The following is a 20,228-nucleotide window of genomic DNA, read 5'->3' on the forward strand; positions in this document are numbered from 1 at the left end:
GCCACTCTTTGAGAAGCAGAGCCCCTTCTGTGCACAATAAACCTATTTTATTTTCTTTTTTGCCTGTGCTGTACATACACTTGGGATGAAATGGACACTCAAATCAGAGGTTCAGTCCCAGGCTCCATACCCACATGTCTCTACTTGGGTGGCCACTTGCACTGTGTCCAGATTGCAAATGGAACTCATCATCAGAGTTCCTCACAGACCCACCAAGCCTGCTTCTTCATCTTATTCTCTGTTCTTGGTCTTGGGTGATGGCCCCACCAGCCACTCACTCAACCAAGCACGGAATCTAGAGGTCATCTTCGACCCCTTCTTCTCCTTTCTCCACCTCGCTCACCCCTCAACATGTTAGTGAACCCTAAATCTACACATCTCAGACTCTTCTTTTCCCCTCCCTTCCCACTGCCATAATCTTGATTTGGCCTTTCATTCTTTTCTCTGGGAGCTCCTAACTCACTATCTCCCCACCCCCATCTCACTGACACCCAACCCTTTCTTCACACAGTGGCACGGAAATAACTTCTCTCGGAGGCCCATCTAATTATATCTCTTTGATGAAATTTTGTCAGTGGCTTCCTCTCACCTTCACAATACGGCCCCAGCCGCTCAGCCTGGCCTACAGGAGCCCTGCCTCCTGTCATCCTTGTCTCTCACCAACCCCCGTGCTCCTCAGACAGCTGCCAGATCCTCCATGCCACCACGCCTTCCCCCTCTGTCCCTTTGCAGACACTCCTCTACTTTGATGGGAAGCAGTAGCTAGCTTCTCCTCACGCTTCAGGGTTCAGTGCAGGCACAAGCTCTCTCCTCTGTACTAGGCCACCTGCCCCATGCTGCCTCTATTTCTCAAGCTCCACCCCCCCCCCCAGCCCTAGCTTTGCATTTCGCTTTGTGGTACTTACTTGTTTCTGGCTGCCTCTCCTCACCTTCCCACCTAACCAGGCTCAGTGCCTTAAGGTCAGGGAGACTGATTTATTTATTTTTCCTCTTCCCACAACCTAAAAGAACGGTCCTTACTAGGTGCTCAGTACAAAATAATTTCTCTAATAAATATGCACAATGATAGTTCTGAGGCCCTATGAGATTTAAAATACCTATGGAATTATCAAAGAATTGGTGTACTCATCAGATTTAGTATATGGATATAAGATTATGGACCCCAGATTCCCTTTATTAGTAACCAATCCTGTTCTAGTCTTTTCCTTTCCATATTCTAAGTGTTGAGCTTCTTAAGTTGCCTCTTTTTCTCTTGGCGTTAACTAATAGAATTACAGTGCTTAGCCTTGAAACTATAGGTCCCTTTAACTGCTGGTGGAAAAAAAATTCAGCAAGATAAGATGAAAATGTTCTCTCTTCTGCACCTAAGTGTTTCTGGTTTGAGAGTTGGTAGGTTAGAGTTTGATTTGATTGGGAGGAAATGTGTTTTCTTTGTGATAACTGAGGCTTCCTAGAGTGAATATCCCCACACCGTTGGGACCCAAGGAACATCGGGAGAGGCCCCAAGAAGTGAAACCCCTGATCTGCAAAGGTTGCCATTCCTCAGGGGTTAGCTCGTTCTCTGCCATTCTCTCAATAATTATTGCAAATGACTCCTCCATCAATATTACTGATTAGCAAAACCACCTCTTCCCCCAACAAGCTGATCCCAAACAACCCCTCTCTTCACTCAGGCTGAACAGGTGTTCGTTCGTGTGTTGTTATTGTTATCATTACAGACTTTAGTTTCTTCAGAAGGTTGATATCTAAATGGACTATGATCTCGCATCCCTTGACACCTGCTTTGCTGACATTTCTGTAGGTAATTCAGGTATCGTGCCTGCATGAATTGCTCTGGCTCTTAGCTGCCCTCTCTTGGCTTTTCCATTGTCTCAGATGAGTAACCTGGTGGCCTCCCAGATCATGAATTATGCGGATGTCAGCTCCCGAGCCAACGCAATTGAGAAGTGGGTGGCCGTGGCGGACATCTGCCGGTGCCTGCACAACTACAACGGCGTGCTGGAGATCACCTCAGCCTTAAACAGAAGTGCTATCTACCGGCTGAAGAAAACCTGGGCCAAGGTGTCCAAGCAGGTGAGCACCAGCGGGCGACACCTCCTGCTGCCGCGAGGAGGAGAGACTGGGAGACCAGAGCCAGGATAAATATTACTGATTAGGAAATAATTAGCTGAAATGTGCAGCTCCGTTGCCAAAGAAAGGTGGGTAATTACTGTGTTCTTACCACTTAATTGATTCTGCTCATATGTGTTTCTAAATGGTTAATTTGGAAAGAAAATACAAACCAAAACACTCATTATAACATATCTGGGGACAACTTCAGACAATGTGGTTGACAGTCAGGAGGTGTTCCCTGAATCATTTAGGGAGGGCGCATTGATTCCAAGTGAGCACAGTGATGTCCGTGGATCCATTCTTTCTCCCTCAAAGTAAAGGTACAAATGCCTTAGGGCCAAAGACCAGGGATAGAGGGCCTCCATGTTCACCTCTTCTTTGTCATTCAGGTAGTCAAGTTTTGGCATAATGACTTGAATGTGAAGAAATATAACTTCTTAATTTTCTTTTAATTGGACTTAGCTTGTTCACGCTTATTTTTTTCCTTCAGATAATTTCAGGATTCAAGTGACATCACCATTTCCCCCCTGCTCTTCCCCCTGAGTGTCAGTGGGTGTTAGGGAGGGCTTTTCCGGGCTTGTGGAAGGCTGTGTGCACCCACTGGCCTCCTGCTGTAGTCTTTGGCAGTTTAGTCATTGGGTACAAGCCGCTGTGAGTTGCCTGTGCCTGGTGTTCAAATGGTCAACCTACCCTGCCAGGAACATGGCATGGTTATTGCACGCAGGGAGCCTGGCTGACCTCACCTCCCATTCATCTCTCACTGGCTCTGCTGATTCTCTGAGATGGGGTGCGTATTACCTCTACTACAGGCTGTGGTGCCCCTTGATGATCCCTAGTGGGCAGGCTAATTCTTCATTACTAGATAACTCACTTGACCCTCTCAAAGGGTGTTGGGGGAACTTTCTAGGCTCCTCCATGTCCCATGGGCGCCAGAGGCTAGGAGTGTTTATGCCAGGCCCTCTCTGCATGTCCTTCTTCCACAGACCACTGTGCCTGCCTTGTTGTGACCACCCAAAGTTGGTGAAGGGTGTCTTCAGGGCGCCCACCTCAAGGGTTTCAGGCAGGAAGAATAGCATATATTCTGCTGACATTTCCTCAAAGCTGTCTGGTTTCTGTTGCCCCCTCTGAGGGTTTAAGCCCCTCTCAGAGACATTGCTTCTTATTCTTTGCTCTCTCCGAGCCTTTTAAATTCCTCCCTATGTAGCAAGAAACCAAGCCTAAGTCATATCTTTTATCCCCTCCCCCCATTCCTTAGTAAAAATGGAATGCTCTAAGAATCCCAACTTTGGCCTCTAGAAATGGCAAATTCTTCTGTGAATAAAGCCTGGACCTTGCAAATAAAAGCCACAGCTTTTATAAAAACTGTTTTTAAAAAACTTTTAATCTTGAGATCACTGTAGGTCCATATGCAATTATAAGAAATAATAGAAATCCCTTCCACCCTATACCCAGTGTCCCCCAGTGGTAACATCTCACATAACTACAGACAATATCACAACCACAAAATTAACCATTGGTACCATCCACCAATCTTATACAGACTTCATTACTTTTACATGTATTCATTTGTGTGTGTGCATGTGTGTGTGTGTGTGTGTGTGTGTGTTTAGTGTGCCTTTATTACAGGGATAGATGCATGTAATCACCACCAGAGTGAAGATACAGAACAGTTCTATCACTAAGATCCCTCCTGTCACCCTTTTATAGCCCCAGCCACCTTCCCCCCTCTCCCTCCCTAACTCCTGGCAACCACAGATCTGTTTTCCATCTCTGTAATTTTGTCATTTCAAGAATGTTGTATAAATAGAATCATGCAGTATATGACATTTTGAGATTGCCTTTTTTTAAACTCAGAATAATTCCTTTGAAATCCATTCAAGTTGTTACATGTATCAATTCTTAGTTCCTTTTTATTGCTGAACAGTACCTCCTGGTGTAGATATGACATTTCATTTAACCATTCACCCCTTGAAAGACATCTGGGTGTTTTCAGTTTCAGCTATTACAAATAAAGCTGCTATGAACATGCATGAATATGTTTTATGTGACTATAAGTTTTCATTTCTCTGGGATAAATGCCTAAGAGTGCGATTGCTGGGTCATACGGTAATTGTGTGTTTAGTTTTATAAGAAACTTCCACTCTTTTCTAGAGAGGCTGTACCGTTTTACATTCCTATCAGGAGTGTATGAGTAAACCAGTTTCTCCACATTCTTTTTTTTTAGATATAAATTTATTTATTTATGGCTGCATTGGGTCTTCGCTGCTGTGCGCGGGTTCTCATTGCAGTGGCTTCTCTTGTTGCAGAGCATGGGCTCTAGGCGTGCGGGCTTCAGTAGCTGTGGCTCGAAGGCTCTAGGGCACAGGCTCAGTAGTTGTGGCTCACAGGCTTAGTTGCTCCGCGGCATGTGGGATCTTCCCGGACCAGAGCTCGAACCCGTATCTCCTGCATTGGCAGGCGTATTCTTAACCACTGCGCCACCAGGGAAGCCCTCTCCACATTCTTGTCAGCATTTGGTGTTATCACTATTTTTAATTTTAGCCATTTTGAAATCTCACCATTGTTTTAATTTGCACTTGCTAATGGCTAATAATGTTAAACATCTTTTCATGTGCTTGTTTGCATCTGTATGTCCTCTTCAGCAAAATGCCTAATCATGTCTTCAGCTCATTTTTTAATTAGATTGTTTGGTTTTTTTACCTTTGAGATTTGAGAATTCTTTCTATATTCCTCCACTTTATTCTTCTGTTTCGAAATTAGTTTAACTACCTTAAGTGCTGTGACTTCCATATAAATTTTAGGATAAAAACTATGTCTTAAAAACTTTACTGAGATTTCCATTGGAATTCCATTAAACCAATCAATTTAGGGAGAATTGACATCTTTACTACACTGAGTCTTCCAGTCCATAAATACAGTATTTCTCACAATTTCTTTAGGTTTTCTTTGATTTCTTAATTCAGCCTTTTGAAATCTTCAACATACAAGTCCTGTATATGTTTTGTTAGATTTATGCCTAAATATTTCATTTTCCTTGGAGATATTTAAATGTTCTTGTGGTTTTAATTTTGGTTTTCACACATTCATTGTTAGTATATACAATTGTAATTGATTTTTTTGTGTTGGTCTTGTATCTGTTACCTTGCTGAACTCACTTATTAGCCCTAGGAGCTTTTTTGTAGTTTCCTTGGAATTTTCTACATAGACAATTATGTCACTTGTAAATAGGAACAATCTTATTTCTTTCTTTCCAATTTATATGCCTTTATTTCCTTTTCTTGCCTTATTGCTCTGGCTAGACTTTCCAATGCTATGTTGAATAGGATAGTAAGAGAGGACATTCTTACCTTGCTCTTGATCTTGGGGGGAAAGCTTTCAGTTTTTCACCATTAAGGATGGTGTTAGCTGCAGGCTTTTTATAAATGCTTTTCATAAAATTGAGGAAGCTACTTTCTCTTCCCTAGTTTTTGAGAGATTTTATGATGAATGGGTATTGGAATAGTATTTTTATTTTATTTATTTTTATTTTAAAAATTTTTTAATTTTTTAACATCTTTATTGGAGTGTAATTGCTTTACAATGTTGTGTTAGTTTCTGCTGTATAACAAAGTGAATCAGCTATACATATACATACATCCCCATATCTCCTCCCTCTTGTGTCTCCCTCCCACCCTCCCTATCCCACCCCTCTAGGTGGTCACAAAGCATCGAGCTGATCTCCCTGTGCTATAGCTGCTTCCCACTAGCTATCTGTTTTACATTTGGTAGTGTATATATGTCCATGCCACTCTCTCACTTCACCCCAGCTTATCCTTCCCCCTCCCCGTGTCCTCAAGTCCATTCTCTATGTCTGCGTCTTTATGGAATAGCATTTTTAAAGTGGGCTTCAAACAGCTATATCAGAATCCAAAAGCTGGACACTGACCCCTTGGTCATGGCTGGGTTTTGCCTCCCTCTAACGTGGTGGTGGCCTCAGCCATTAGGCACTGGATACAAAGAGCATATTATCCTGTCACACACATGTCACATTTCATCAGAGTCGGTATTGGTCAGTCCATAGCCAAGCACAGAATATGTGCTTTGATGACTTGGAAATTAACAGTCGAAAAGATTCATCATGAAAACTCCCTGACACAAGACTTCTCCTTTAAGATTCCCTATTCAACATGTGCTTTTCAGTTCTTTAAGTTCCTAAGTTTCTTGTGCATTACAGTTTTTCTTTTCTACACATTTTCTCTCTTTTTGGCTCAATGATTAGTGTAGTCACTTTTCTTTACGTGTTCTTCCTCCTTTTTTTAAACATTAAATTTAAATATAATGCCCCCCTCTATACTTTGAAAGTCATATCACATCACAATAGTCTGGCAAAGGTATCAGTAACTGCCAGTGTAGAAGAGAACTGAGCATCTTTTGGTAACTTACCACCTTACCAAACCATAGGAATATTTTCATGACATACTAAGTTATTTGTTTCTTTCTAGACAAAAGCTCTAATGGACAAGCTTCAGAAGACTATTTCATCTGAAGGAAGATTTAAAAATCTCAGAGAAACCCTTAAAAAGTATGTCTGTCTTAATTATTAAGTTATTCATAATTCACAAACATGTTTATATAATTTTTATAGTGTACAAATAGTCACTTACCTCCAACTTTGGCTTGAAAAGAAAAACAAATGGGAACAACTTCCATCACATAGGTGTTTTTCTGATTTCCCTTTTCATTTAGAATACTGTGGTTACAGTAAGTAAAAGCTTATGGACATACTTGTGGTATGCAGAGCTTTCCAAATAAGCAGAAAATATCACCATAGTAAATCAAACCACATAAAGAGTAAATAAAACTCTTTTACTATAAAGAGTTTCTTGACTTGGTATTTCTTAATCTAAACACAGTGATTTTTTTTTTTTTTTTTTTTTTTTTGTGGTACGCGGGCCTTTCACTGTTGTGGCCTCTCCCGTTGCGGAGCACAGGCATCCGGACGCGCAGGCTCAGCGGCAATGGCTCACGGGCCCAGCCGCTCTGCGGCATGTGGGATCTTCCTGGACCGGGGTATGAACCTGTGTTCCCTGCATCGGCAGGCGGACTCTCAACCACTGCACCACCAGGGAAGCCCTCCTGTGATTTTTTAATTTAAATATTCCAGTGCCTATTGATTATTGTTATGTATTTTTGACCTTTTATTGCTGGATCATTCTCTCTTTCTACAGACACGCACACACACGTGCACAGAGACAGAGAGAGAGAGAGAGAGAGAAAGAGAGAATAAAATGTGTTCTCCTGCAACTTGTTTTCTTATCATCTACTGCACATACTTGCCTTACTGTGGAAAATATTGTCCTATGTTGCCCTGAGAGAAAGAAAGACTCATAGTAACAACAGTGACAACAATAGCACAAGAACTATTCACTGAATACTTGCTAAATGACAGACTCTATGTGAAGTGCTTGATGTGTCTAATTTAAGCCTCACAGCAAACTAAAGAGATAAGTTTTATTGTCTCCATTTTACAGACAAGGAGACTCCAGTTCAGAGAGTTTGCCCTGCATCACTTAGTAAGTGGTCAAGCAGGGACTCAAACCCAGTTCACTCTGGATCAAAAGGCCATATTCTCAGCCTCTAGACTCCTTGAGAAAAACAAGTTCATCCCCCTTCCAAACAGCAAAGGTCTCACTTTAGCATGTAGTTGTCATATTAATTAAGTCTATACCTTCTAAAACATTTAAGTACTAACTAAAACAGAAAACAAGTTTTGCAAGCTCTAATTACATTGATGTTTTTTTCCACCCACTTCTTTAAGGTTGAATGTTTGTACTTTAATGAGGTGAGGGCATGGGGTTTTCCTACATGCTTTTACCCCTCAGAGAAGTGTGGCCAATGCAGATAAATACTGCAAGCAAGTCTCGCTAGCAAACGTTAGTATTTGTCTGTAAGACATCCCGTTGTTTGAAATACCATTGTCTCAAACACATAGTAAAGCATGGGCGGTAATTTTGTATCATATTCTATTGTGAGGCATATTTAAAACTCTGCATATCATAAGTGTGCTTCTGAAAATGGAATTTAAAAACTTGATTCTTCAGGGTGGGAGCAGCACATTTGCTTCCTATTTATTTTAAATGGGGAGGTAAGTGGACACTTGTGGGAATGAGCATGACAACAGTACCTCTTGGTCTTGCAGTTGTAACCCCCCTGCTGTTCCTTATCTGGGAATGTACCTGACAGACCTGGCGTTTATTGAAGAAGGAACACCAAACTTTACTGAGGAAGGCCTCGTCAATTTCTCCAAGATGAGAATGGTAGGTGAGAATTTCATACAATCAGGCTGTCTCAGTGACATCAGTGGCTTACAGAGAAGAGGCGACATCATGGAAGGTCACTGCTTTTTATGCTCGAGGTGAAGAGGTGGTGGACACTGGTGGTGGACACCTGATGTTGGCTGATTCAGGAGGTTTTCGCAGGTCCATTTCAGCTTGCAGTCTGGACAAAGAGGGTAGGGAATAAAGCTCTAGGGATGACTTTCTAGGACTGACCAGTGATAGACAGGTGCTGAGGCTTCTTGCTGGACAGCTGGGTTCTAAGCACCAAGTTAGAAGCAAGGAGCCCATGGACACTAGCACCCAGGGCTTGCCACTCCTGAACCTGAGGCCGCCCCATGCCAGCTGTTTCCCTGATGGTGAATTCAGTATTTCCTTGCTGTTAGCATTTTGTGTGGCTCATTAAAGGACAAGAAAGCCCTGGGGCCTGGAGCATGATGGGACAGGGCTCCAGATACCTCACTGGAGGAAGGGACTGACTTCTCTGGGACGGGCTTCCAGAAGAATGTGCTGCAGCACAGGGGCAGTACTTAGGCTTTGCTCTTGTTGTTTCTCTGTCAGATATCACACATCATCAGAGAGATACGCCAGTTCCAGCAGACTTCCTATCGAATAGACCATCAGCCAAAGGTAATATTGTGTGGTTGTAAGAGAATTTAATGAAGAAAAAAGGGGAAATTAATTCATTGGAAACAGCAGTAGAGTAGATCAATAATACCGAAAGCTGACTCAAAGAAAAGACCAATAAAACAGACAAAGCTTTGGTAACTCTGAGTAAGAAAAACAAGAAAGAAAGCAAAAAGAATATCAATTCATCATCAAATTCTATCTGTTTTACATCCTGTGTTTCTTGTGAAGCCGGAACCACCCCTGGTCCAAACTACCAACATCTGTTACCTGGTCTACAGAATGCAAATCCATTCTGCAAATTTACAGCCAGATAGAACTCTCTGAAACACACAGTGGGAGTTGTTTGCTTGATTGGCTTCCCTTTGCTCTTAGGATAAGGAAAGAAAAAAATCTTGATATGTCCAAAAAGTCTTGCATTATGTGGTCCCTACTCATCTTTCAAGATTCATATCACGTCTTATACCCCCTTCCTCTCTCCATCCCAACCATAACTGGCCTTTATTACCTCTTTCTTTACTTTTGTTCCTTCCTTCCTCCCTCCCTCCATCCCTCCCTCCCTTCTTTCCTTCTTTTCTTTTCATTTTTTAATAGACATTATTTTTTAGAATCATCTTAGCTTTACAGAAAAATTGAGAAGGTGAGACAGAAGATTCCCATATAAGTCACAGCCAATTATCCCTATTAGTCATGGAACCTGACATACTTATTATGAAACTCATAAGGAAGCTTTAATAGGCCAAAAAAAATAAGGACTTTTTGAAAAATAAGAAGAGTAAGGGAGAGCTTACCCTACCAGATACAGACACTAAAACTGTACTGAATAAAACAGGACTATATTGGCACAGGAATACAAACTCAATGGAGCAGGATAAAGTCCAGATGCAGATTTTGTCTATATGAAAATCTAATATGGGATAAAGGAGACGTTTAAAGAAAGCGCCAGAAAGAAACTGACCATTGTATAAATGGAATAGGAATTTCGGCTCTCTGTCTTATACCATTCACAAAAATAAATTCCAGATGAATTCACTACTTAAATATTAAAAAATATTAAATTATTTAAATAAAATATAGGACAAAATTTCATGACCTTTGGGTTTGAAAGACCCTAAACACAGAATGCAAAATCTGTAAAAGACAAGCTTGATAAAGTTTTTGCTGAATCAAAATCTAAAACTTCTATACGACAAAGGGCAATTGTTTAAAAAGTCAAAATACAAGCAGTAGACTAGGAGACAATGTTTGTAACATGTGAAACAAAGAGACAGAATAAAAGTATTCCTATAAATCTATAAGAAAAGCATAAACAACTCAATAGGAAAATTGGCAAAGCTATAAGCAGGTAACTCACAGAAGAAGAAACAAATAAATATTTGGAAAATGTTCAACATCATTAATAAGAAAAAATGCAGATTATGAAGCATCATTATCAGCTATCAGAAAGACAAATTTTTAAAATATTGATAACAGCAAACATTAGTTAGAGTATGGGATAACAGGAGCTCTTATGTACTATAGGTACAACAGTTTTGGAGGTCATTTTATGTTACGTTTTAAAATTAAAAATTGATATACCAAGTAACTGGAATTCTTATACACTGCTGGTGAGAGTAACATGGTACAACCTCTTTGGAAAAACTGTGTCATTTGGAGGTTTCTTGAAATGTTAAATATGCATCTACCTTATGACCCAGGTATTTATCCAAGAGGGAAGTGAAAACATGCCCATTGAAAGTCTTGTATAAAATGTTTATAGCATTTCTTAATAATAGCCAAAAATTGGAAACAGCCCAGGTGTCCATAAATAGATGAATGGATAAACAAATTGTGGAACATCTATACATTGGACCCACTGCTCAGCAATGGAAGAGGACAAACCACTGAAACACACCACAATATAGATGAATCTCAAAACATTATGCTGAGTGGAAGAAGCCAGACACAAGAGAGTACATACCGTGTGATTCCATTTACGTGAAGTTCTAGAGCAGACAGAACATGTGGTGGTAGAAATCTGAGCAGCGATTGCTTCTGACAGCAGGTCAATTGGGAAGCTGCATGAGGGAACTTTCTGGGCTGATGGGGTTATTCTCTAGCATGCTATATATGTAAGTTACATGGGTGTTTACATTTGTCAAAACTAATCAAGCTATTAATTTTACTTATGTCTGTTATATCTCAGTAAAGACAAAGAAATATTTTCATGGAACTACCCCATGTTCCAACATGTTCATCTCCATATCCTCTCCTTTCATTTTCATTTCCAGTGTCTAGAGGACCATTCACATGTGAGCACTAGGAAACATGCTAACAAGGACTTCACTGTAACTTTGTGTCATAGTGAAACACTGACAGCCACCAAACATCCATCGATATGAGATCATTAAATAAACTCTGATATGTCACACTGTTAATGGTGCACAGCAGTTAGAGCTCTTTGTACTGACATGGGGAGCTCTCCACAACTTCTAGTTTGACAAAAGCAGAATAAAATGTATCGTTTTGATACCACTTATAAGGGGAAAAAATGATTTCTGTTAAGTGCATGGTAATGTCTAGAAAGACACAGAAAAATGTCTGGGAGAATACAAGCCAACTGATAACAGTGGCAATTCTTGAGGGCAGTGCCTGGGGGTGGGAGTTGACAGAGGACTAGAGATGTGTGATTTTTTTTTTTATATAGTAAGAATATATTCATAATGTTTTTAGTTACCTAAAGTATTTCAATGCTTAGGAGAAGACGTTGAATTGTGTCGGGTTCCATCCAGAAAATGTATGTTCTGGTGTTGTGACAAAACTCAAAGTGGGGATTCCCCTTTTTTCTCCAGGTCACTCAGTACTTGCTTGACAAAGCCCTCATCATAGATGAAGATACACTGTATGAGCTGTCTCTAAAAATTGAACCTCGGCTCCCAGCTTGACGATCCAGCCTTGCCCTGAGTCGGTGGAATTTTCGTGGAAAGCAGAAGGGACAGAACTGTGCATGCCACGCCTCCCACAGTGCAGGGAGGACGGGGGTGATGGAGACGAAGCCAGTCTCCTTTGTCCCCCGAAGATGATGGAACCAAACGGGAATTCTGTCTCCAGCCAGGGGAGCCCAGTTGGTTGGAGTGGAAGACAGATGCTTCAGACTTGGGTGGGAAGGTGAAGAGATTGATATTTGGTAAAGCTGAAGGCACATTTGCATGAGGGAATATAAGACGGGAGGTGCTGGTAGCCATTTTAATGAAGCAGGTAAGAAGGGGAATTTGAAACTCTGCTGCATATTCTATTAGAACTCGGGGACGAGGGTCCATAGAAAAGGCTTGTGATGTTTCGCTGGCACTTTACTGGCCCGGTGCACCTCCCAGTCTTCTCCTAGGGTTTAACTGCTTCTGTTACATTTCCTTTGTTACAGGCTTCCAGAAGAGCCGAGGCTGCCTCTGTAGGGATGGGCCGACACATAAGCAATTTCAGTCCTCAGCATGTGCATGGTCCTCAGTGCATCATAAATATTTATATTGGAGGAATGGCATGTTCTGAAACTGCTCTTTCAGTCTTTAGGCAACAGGACAGGGAAGACAGGTTGAAAGTCAAGTGGATTTGTATGTAACATTTCCATAATTAAAAACTCAGTAGCCGTGCCCCTGCGGAGCCCAGCCAGTGGCTCTCTTGAGGTGGAGGAGTGGGGGACTTCTTCCTGAGGCTGTGGAGACCAGGAAGCCAATGCCCTTGGAGAGACAGGTGCAGGCTTTGCAAAACGATGCCCACGCACCTCACCGGCAAAACTGTGGAATACGACAAAAGGCCACAAAGTGCTACAGGGAAGAGTGGGTTTCAATGCTAAGTGAAAAGATATACTTAAAAATCATCTCTGCACCTTGCTGTGCTTGTTTTCTTCCCTCCCCCTCCCGCCGCCCCCCACCATTGGTAATGTGGGAATCTATTCTGATTTACACAAACCATTTTTAGCCTCACTATGAACGTTGATTGTATTTTTTTTTAAAAAAAGCTGTTTAGTGGGATTTTCTTTTTAAAACCCACCCTTCCGTGTGCTGTTGGTAGACGGTTCTTCCTCAGTCTTTAAATTTTGAGACATTTCTGAGTGAAAATATTGTAAGTATATGGGAAATGGACCCAACCACTCAACAGCCCTTGTGTCAGGAAACCAAATGCAGGGGTTAGTCCTCCTACCCTAGGCTGGGAAAGCAACCTTGCTTCTCCCAGGATTGTTGGTTGTTGAAGAAATAGGGCTATCTCATGTTTACCTCCCTCTTCTCTTCTCAGGGAGACCTCTGCTTTCAAAGAAGAGAAAAGATATAGAGTTATTGTTACCTGAGCCTATGGCATCTGGCAGGCATGAAGCATATTGATGCAGACAATGAAAAAAAAATTGACCTGGCTGCTTTCTCTCTTTCTTTGCACTTTAATTATGTTGTTAGAGCTGACAGCTGACTAATAAATTCACCTTGCTGGCTCATAAGACCCAGGGAACTGATAATGTCCCACAGAGGTGGAGAATGTACATTTTTCCTGCATGGTAAGGGCCATGTCTGTACATAACTATATAGTGAAATATCAAGTAAGTAAAAGAAAATACTTATCATATTTGAAGACCATTCCAAAAATATTTTCAATAGCTCATATTAGCCAACAGGATAGCACTAAACCCAAGGAGGGTGACTTATGGATGCTTTATTTTTCTTTTTTTAAAAAAAGTTGCTTGTTTTTTCTCTTTAATTTCAAATAAGAGGTTGATGCATCTTGATGCATGATAAGAAGCATGGGTTGTTTGGATCCTAACAACGCATAACTTACCATTTGTTTCTCAATGTTCAGAAACAGAGTTTGAACTAATATATGTCAATTGCACCAAGCACCTCAAAGTCAAAAGAATAAGAAAGTCAAGGTGAACTTTCTTGGTGCAAAAACATAGTTTTGAAGGTGAACTAAAATCAGGACAAATCAGTGAAAGGACCACACACATAGTAGTTTCAGGCAGAGCAACATGCAGAAAGGTTGATGCATCGGACTCTGCCCTTAGAATCCCCAAAGTCTTCCAGAAGGGAGGGTGTGGTTCTGTGGGCACTGTCCCTGGAAGTTTGGACCCTTAATTCTCTGACCCAAATGTTGCAGAGGCAATGCAGCCATTCTTTTTTTTTTTTTTTTTTTTTGCGGTACGCGGGCCTCTCACTGTTGTGGCCTCTCCCGTTGCGGAGCACAGGCTCCGGACGCGCAGACTCAGCGGCCATGGCTCACGGGCCCAGCCGCTCCGCGGCATGTGGGATCTTCCCGGACCGGGGCACGAACCCGTGTCCGCCTGCATCAGCAGGCGGACTCTCAACCACTGCGCCACCAGGGAAGCCCGCAGCCATTCTTATTAGAGAAAAATAGGAACTAGAGGAATTTCCAAATACTTCTCCCCTTTTGGCATACAGGTTTTCCTCAACTAGTGACCCAAAGCTTTCAGGCCTATTTTCTGCAGAATGTTGGAAGCGCCCCCCAGTGGTCAACTTTGGGCACTGTCAGTAGTCTATGCTGACCTTTTGCATTTTATTGAGAGTCACACACCCCTCCTTCTGCTTCGTAGAGTCTGAAGCCTTGCTGGAGCTGCAAGAGAGAGAACTCCACCTCCAAGGGAGTTGCTTTTGATGACCTCCACTATTTGGGGGCCAGCTGGGGGAGGAAAGTGCATTTTTCAATTTGGTCACATTTAAAATCCCCAAGAGCAATTTGTGCTTTCTTTTTGATTGTTTAAAGCACCCATCCTCTTCTGCCTTGCAAGCTTTGTGTGACTGTTGGAGCGTGCACCCCTGGCTGTGTCTGCTTATATTCTATTATATGAGACCCATTTCTATGAGTAGATGGGAGGTCAGCCCCTAACAGCCAAGTAGGGAACACATATTCTTGCAAAATGAACCCAGAAAATGAGAAGTAAAATCCAGTTTCTTGCTTTCAGATGAATACCCACATTTTGTACTGTCAATGAAATTATCTTGGGGATTTTAGGAGATGCCTTTGGTTATTAACTAAGACATCCAGTTTTGCTACAGGGACAAATCTCTTACATAAGCCAATATATTACACAGATTTAGGAATGAAGTAGAATGTTGTCGCTTTTCCTTAGTGATTCTCTGAAGGAATTTAAACAGGGAATTTTAAACAACTGTTGCAGTATTTTCAACTGGCTTTGACACCAAGTCCCCACTACTGTTTGCTAAATTTCAGTACAGATACTGAATACCTTTGCAGAGAAAACTCCCTTATGTTCCAGTTTGGAGTGTGGGTGATGATGGACCCGCCCCTCTTTTTTTTTCTCACAGTGCTATAACAGACAAGACCATGGGTCAGCAATGATTGGGCCACTTTTAAATTCTTAACTAAAAAGAGTAATGCAATAGAGGGGTTGTTCCTAATAAAATTAACTTTTATTTTAAAATAAAGGATTTTATTTAGCTTTTCTTTTCAAAGTTTTATTTTATTCCCCCTGGATGGGAAAAAAAGAAGAAAAAAACCTTTCCCTTCACTTTATAAGATTTTTTAAAAACCAGCCTGTGAAGTTTATCATTTTTACTGCTGTTGAAATGGTATAAAAGATAACATATTATTTATGGCTAAAGGATAGAGCTAGGCTAATGTCCACAGCCAGAAGGAATAAGTGAATAGGATTCATTTTCATTTCAGAAAGACAACAGATTGTAGCTTTAAATAAAGACTTGATTACAGACACCACTGTGTGAATCCTGGTAATAAGACTTGAGTCAATGAAATCTAATCAGAGTGTCATTTCTCCATGTCTGTCAGTGACTTAAAATTAAGGCAGGGCAGAGCTAAAGTAGAAAACAACCATTTTGTTGTAGGTATAAACACATGAATGATTCAGAAAAGTATTCATCTTGGCTACCACACCACATGACGTTAATATTAGGGTTGATTTGATTGTACTTGATCTCACTTGCTCAAGAAAAATAATAGTTCATCAATAAATGATGTTGAACCACTGTCTTTGACACCACCGTTGAGTTTTCCATGGAAAGGCAGTCGTGAAAGAGCACTGGACTAGGCATCCTAGCCCTGAGTCCTAGGCTCAGATCTACATCTAAAGCCTTAGGCCAGTGCTGAAACCTCTCTGATCCTCAGTTTCTTCATCTGTGAAATGGAGTTAATAGTGATTCCTGTGCTGCCTACCTCACAGGGCTGTCATGAGGACAAAATGGATTAGACTGTAAACCGTAAAGTGCTGTCCAAATGTGAGGTAACTTGATTACCATCCTCATCTCTCTTCTGCAGAGGATTTAAGTGTATTTCTTTGTGATTTGTATGTGTGTGTGATGGACAAACCCATGTGTTACTTTGAGAATTATATTGTTTGTGTCCAGTTGCTTTGCAAATCTATGGACATTTGTGACTCCGCCAGAGGGGTTTGTGCTGTGGCCTAACACTTGCCGGGTGAGGTGTGGGTTATGCCTGTATGCAAATTAAACTTTGCCTTTCTCGAATTCTCCAAAATCTCCTTAGTCTCTTCATTTGATTCTTTTAGCATTTTTCTATCTTGTCTCTTTCGTCACAATGGGCTCCTTCAGATATTCTTTTGTTACGCTTCTGAAGTTCGGTGGGGGAAAAGGTTTAGAGGAAGCCATGCTGCAGGTACCAAAATATTAGAGAATTTGGAGGACCTCAAATAAATATTAAGGGTCATCTAGTTCCACTGTCTTTCCAGGGCTTACGTCTTTCCTGTGCCATCGTCAACCCAGGTTTGACCACCTCCAGGCACAGAACTCATTACTGTCCAAACAGCTCTGTTCACCTAATGGCAGCTGACAAACAGGCTGTGGAGAGAAAAGGTGCTGAGGCCTGGCCCAGCCGTCACTGGCTCCAACCCTGGATGAGCCCCTGAGCCATCTAGAATTACTGCAATAGTTACGTGGAATAATACATATGAAAATACTTAAACTTTTTTCAAGTAGATGAAGTTGTCCTAACATTTAGAGCTGAAGGAAACGTGACACAGCTGTTGAGCACAAGAGAGAACTGAGGAAAGGAAGAATGTAGGTCCCTCCTGTCCCATTGGTTTCCTTTTCCATTTCTGAAATGAGCAATCAGCCTGGTGGGGATTCAGGAACCCAGGTTCCTTTCCTCTTGTTACTTGGTCATTCCTTACGGCATCGCCCTTGCCTACTGGTCAAATCTGTGTCCTGCTAAATCCAGGCTCCAGCTGGATTCGGGAACAGAAAAGAGAATAAGCCCACGACAGGAGATCTCCTTTAGAGCAAGTGATAGGGCAGTTAAACACTTCACTTCTATTCCTGTCCCTATGGCAAGACCAAGCCACATGGCCACCCTGGCCACTAGGTGTGGAAAGAGCCTTCACCCTCTGAAGGGAGTTGGCAATGATAAGAAAGGAGTACGTGTCATATGACAGAGATCACATCTGAAGGATTTTCGGAAATCTGGAATTTCTGTTGAGTCACCTGTGGAGGCTACCATCCCATCACAACACATTTATCGTAAGCGTGAGGATGACTAGGCCCCCAAAAGAAGATACCACACCCTTTTTCTCGATAAGATCCCAATTTCTCTTCTGACCTTACTTACTAACTTATGTAAAATTACACTGTAAAAGGTGAGGGGTTGAGGTAAGGTGTGGGAGGTGGGGGGAGGCTAAATGTCCATTAGTAAGGAATTGGGAAAAAAGAAAGATGGCAACTGCCATCCTGTAAATTCTACACCTCCATGCTCTTCAAAAGCCTCACCGTCCTCCGGATCTGGGCTATTTCAGGCTCACTGGATTTATTTCATCTGATGCCTGAACTGCCATGAAACAGCGAAATAGCGAAACAGCAGCTGGTGAGCCCCACAGACCTCTAGCTTGCTGCCTGTTCTGCCACGGGAGCCGGAGGGACCATGGTCCATTAGGACAGAATGTGCACACTGGGAACTCAACTCTTCAGAGGAACAGTTTGGTTGGTCCCAATCTGCAATTGTTTAATGAAAGAACATAGGAGAGCCTAGAAAATATCTTGAGTATATCATATGCAGAAAGGGTATCACTTTGTAAAAATTTCAATTCATTGTAAGCTAGGTTATAATGATGGCATATATATTGACTGAGGTAAGACCAATACACAGTAGAGTGCTAGAATCTTAAGTGTACAGCTTGAGGAATTTTTACATGTGTGTACCCCCATACAACCGCTCCCAAATCAGGAAACTTTCCAACCCCAGAAGGCCCTCTCATGCACTCTCCCAGTCAGTACCCCCATGCAAAGGTAAAATATTTGTTTTTTGCTTTGGGTCATATTTAAAAGAGGTGGAGACTCTGAAAGAGAACCTCTCTAGGTGGGAGGTTATTCCTGGGCTCCATCATCCCCTCTGTACATGGATTGGGTCCTGAGAAGGAAGGGAAAGGAATCAGCTGGTGATGTGCAAGTGGCCATAGAAGCTGGGTACGTGACCATCACCAGAGGCCCGGGCAGCTCCCTCTGAAATTCAGGGCTGCAGTCCAAGGTCCTGGGGGGTCATTGCTATTTACAGTCAACCTTTCTGGTTTGTGGTGTATGTTCCAAGGAGGGCTATTTTTAAGCGGGGCGATGGCCTTCAGGACCTTCTGGGTAGTAAATTAAGCTGGTGTGGATATAAAGTGAGATTGTCAAGCAATCTACTTCAGATGGCCTGATCTAGAAGAGACGGGTGATTGTCCCTGAATCCAGGCCCCAGACAACGAGCTGGAAGGAGATGTCCTGGTCCCTGGTTCAGAGCATGATTAAAAACTGGAGAGAGGGAGCTTTACACGTCTTCCTTAGCTTGGAGGGGAGAGGGGAGAGGGGAGAGGGAAAAGGGGAGGGCCCCGGGAAGAAGGGACCATCCTCCACAGCTAACCGGGGCCCCAGGGATGGGCTCTTGAAGGAAGATAGGTACAAATTCCCTAACAGGTGCAGCAGTTTCCAGACGGTCCTTCCACCCCGAGGCCGGGGCCGGCAGGCCTGAGCAGCCAGTCAGCTGGGCTGCGGGCCCAGGAACCCCTCGCAGAGTTCGGGGAGAGGCAGCCTCCAGCACCGGATTTAGGGGAGGGAAACGTTTCAGAGAAAGGGCAGATGCTAGAAAACGGCGGAAGAGTCGGAGTCCGGCCTTCAAGGGCAAGGCTCGGGGACCAAGCGCGTCCCGAGGCCTCAGACGGGATTGGCCGAGACGGGCCCCGCCCTGCCCCTCCCGGCCCCGCCCCGCCCGGGAGCCCTTTCAAGGCCGGGCCCCCGCCCCTCCCTTACAGTCCCGGGCTGTTCGCGAGAGGCAGGACGTGGGAGACTCCCGGCTCCAAGGTCAGTGAGGCAGTGAAACTCGGCTTTATTCCTCCAAAGTGGGGTTACTGCTAGAGCCAGGGTGGGGCCTTGTGAGCAGCGGACCCAGGGCTGTAGGCCGGAACCTGGGCACTGCTCCTGTGTGAGGACTTCATGGTGACTCTCTGAAGAAGCCGGCAGAGCGTCTGTCCTTGGCTGAGCCATCCTGCACGCAGGCGCAGGTGGCCATTCCGTGGGACAGCTGCGCTCGAGGTGCTGGAACCGTGTCAGCACCCTGCTTGCGGTGCCTGTTTTTCATAGTGAATCAGGACTTTTTCTTGATGGAAAAAATCTAAATGCCACTGAATTGGGAACTTTAGCCTTCAACTTCCTTTCCCTTGTAATTTGTAGAAACTAGTTCATTAGTTTTGAGAATGGTTTCCCTCAGCAGCATCAAAAGAGGTGCAAATCAGTGACTTGGGGTAAGCTATGAACATTCTGGAGCCCTGGAAAGGAGCTAATTACTGATTGGGCCAGTAGCTGGACCTGATTTAAATTGGTTAATGTTATTGCTAGAGATTGATTTTTTTTGTTGTTTTTTTTTTTGCGGTACGCAGCCCTCTCACTGTTGTGGCCTCTCCCGTTGCGGGGCACAGGCTCCGGACGCGCAGGCTCAGCGGCCATGGCTCACGGGCCCAGCCGCTCCGCGGCATGCGGGATCTACCCGGATTGCGGCACGAACCCACGTCCCCTGCATCGGCAGGCGGACTCTCAACCACTGCGCCACCAGGGAAGCCCCTAGAGATTGATTCTTTTTCCCTTTTATTAGCATTTTGAGATTGATTTTTGAAATCACTAACCCATTAATAATGAGCCAAGGAACTGTTTTCCCCCCACTGGAGGTAAAGATGCTGTAGAA

At 43.0% G+C, this 20,228-nt stretch overlaps 2 protein-coding genes across 2 annotated transcripts in view; both read left to right on the plus strand.

Annotated features, from left to right (window-relative positions):
* Nucleotides 1–13,536, plus strand: part of RASGRF2 (Ras protein specific guanine nucleotide releasing factor 2) — a 227,172-nt gene extending 213,636 nt beyond the window's left edge. The window contains 5 exon segments of the mRNA XM_060143218.1: nucleotides 1,876–2,073; nucleotides 6,594–6,673; nucleotides 8,291–8,408; nucleotides 8,988–9,056; nucleotides 11,885–13,536. Coding sequence (XP_059999201.1) covers nucleotides 1,876–2,073; nucleotides 6,594–6,673; nucleotides 8,291–8,408; nucleotides 8,988–9,056; nucleotides 11,885–11,977 — 558 coding nt within the window. The 3' untranslated portion in view covers nucleotides 11,978–13,536.
* Nucleotides 13,537–19,210: 5,674 nt separating this feature from the next.
* The window catches only part of CKMT2 (creatine kinase, mitochondrial 2), a 28,041-nt gene continuing 27,023 nt past the window's right edge, over nucleotides 19,211–20,228 (plus strand). The window contains exon 1 of the mRNA XM_060143219.1: nucleotides 19,211–19,351. The gene's annotated coding sequence lies outside the window, so the exon portion shown is untranslated. The remainder of the gene's footprint in view (nucleotides 19,352–20,228) is intronic.

The sequence above is a fragment of the Lagenorhynchus albirostris genome, chromosome 3 (genome assembly GCF_949774975.1).
Source record: "Lagenorhynchus albirostris chromosome 3, mLagAlb1.1, whole genome shotgun sequence".
Classification (NCBI taxonomy): Eukaryota; Metazoa; Chordata; class Mammalia; order Artiodactyla; family Delphinidae; genus Lagenorhynchus; species Lagenorhynchus albirostris.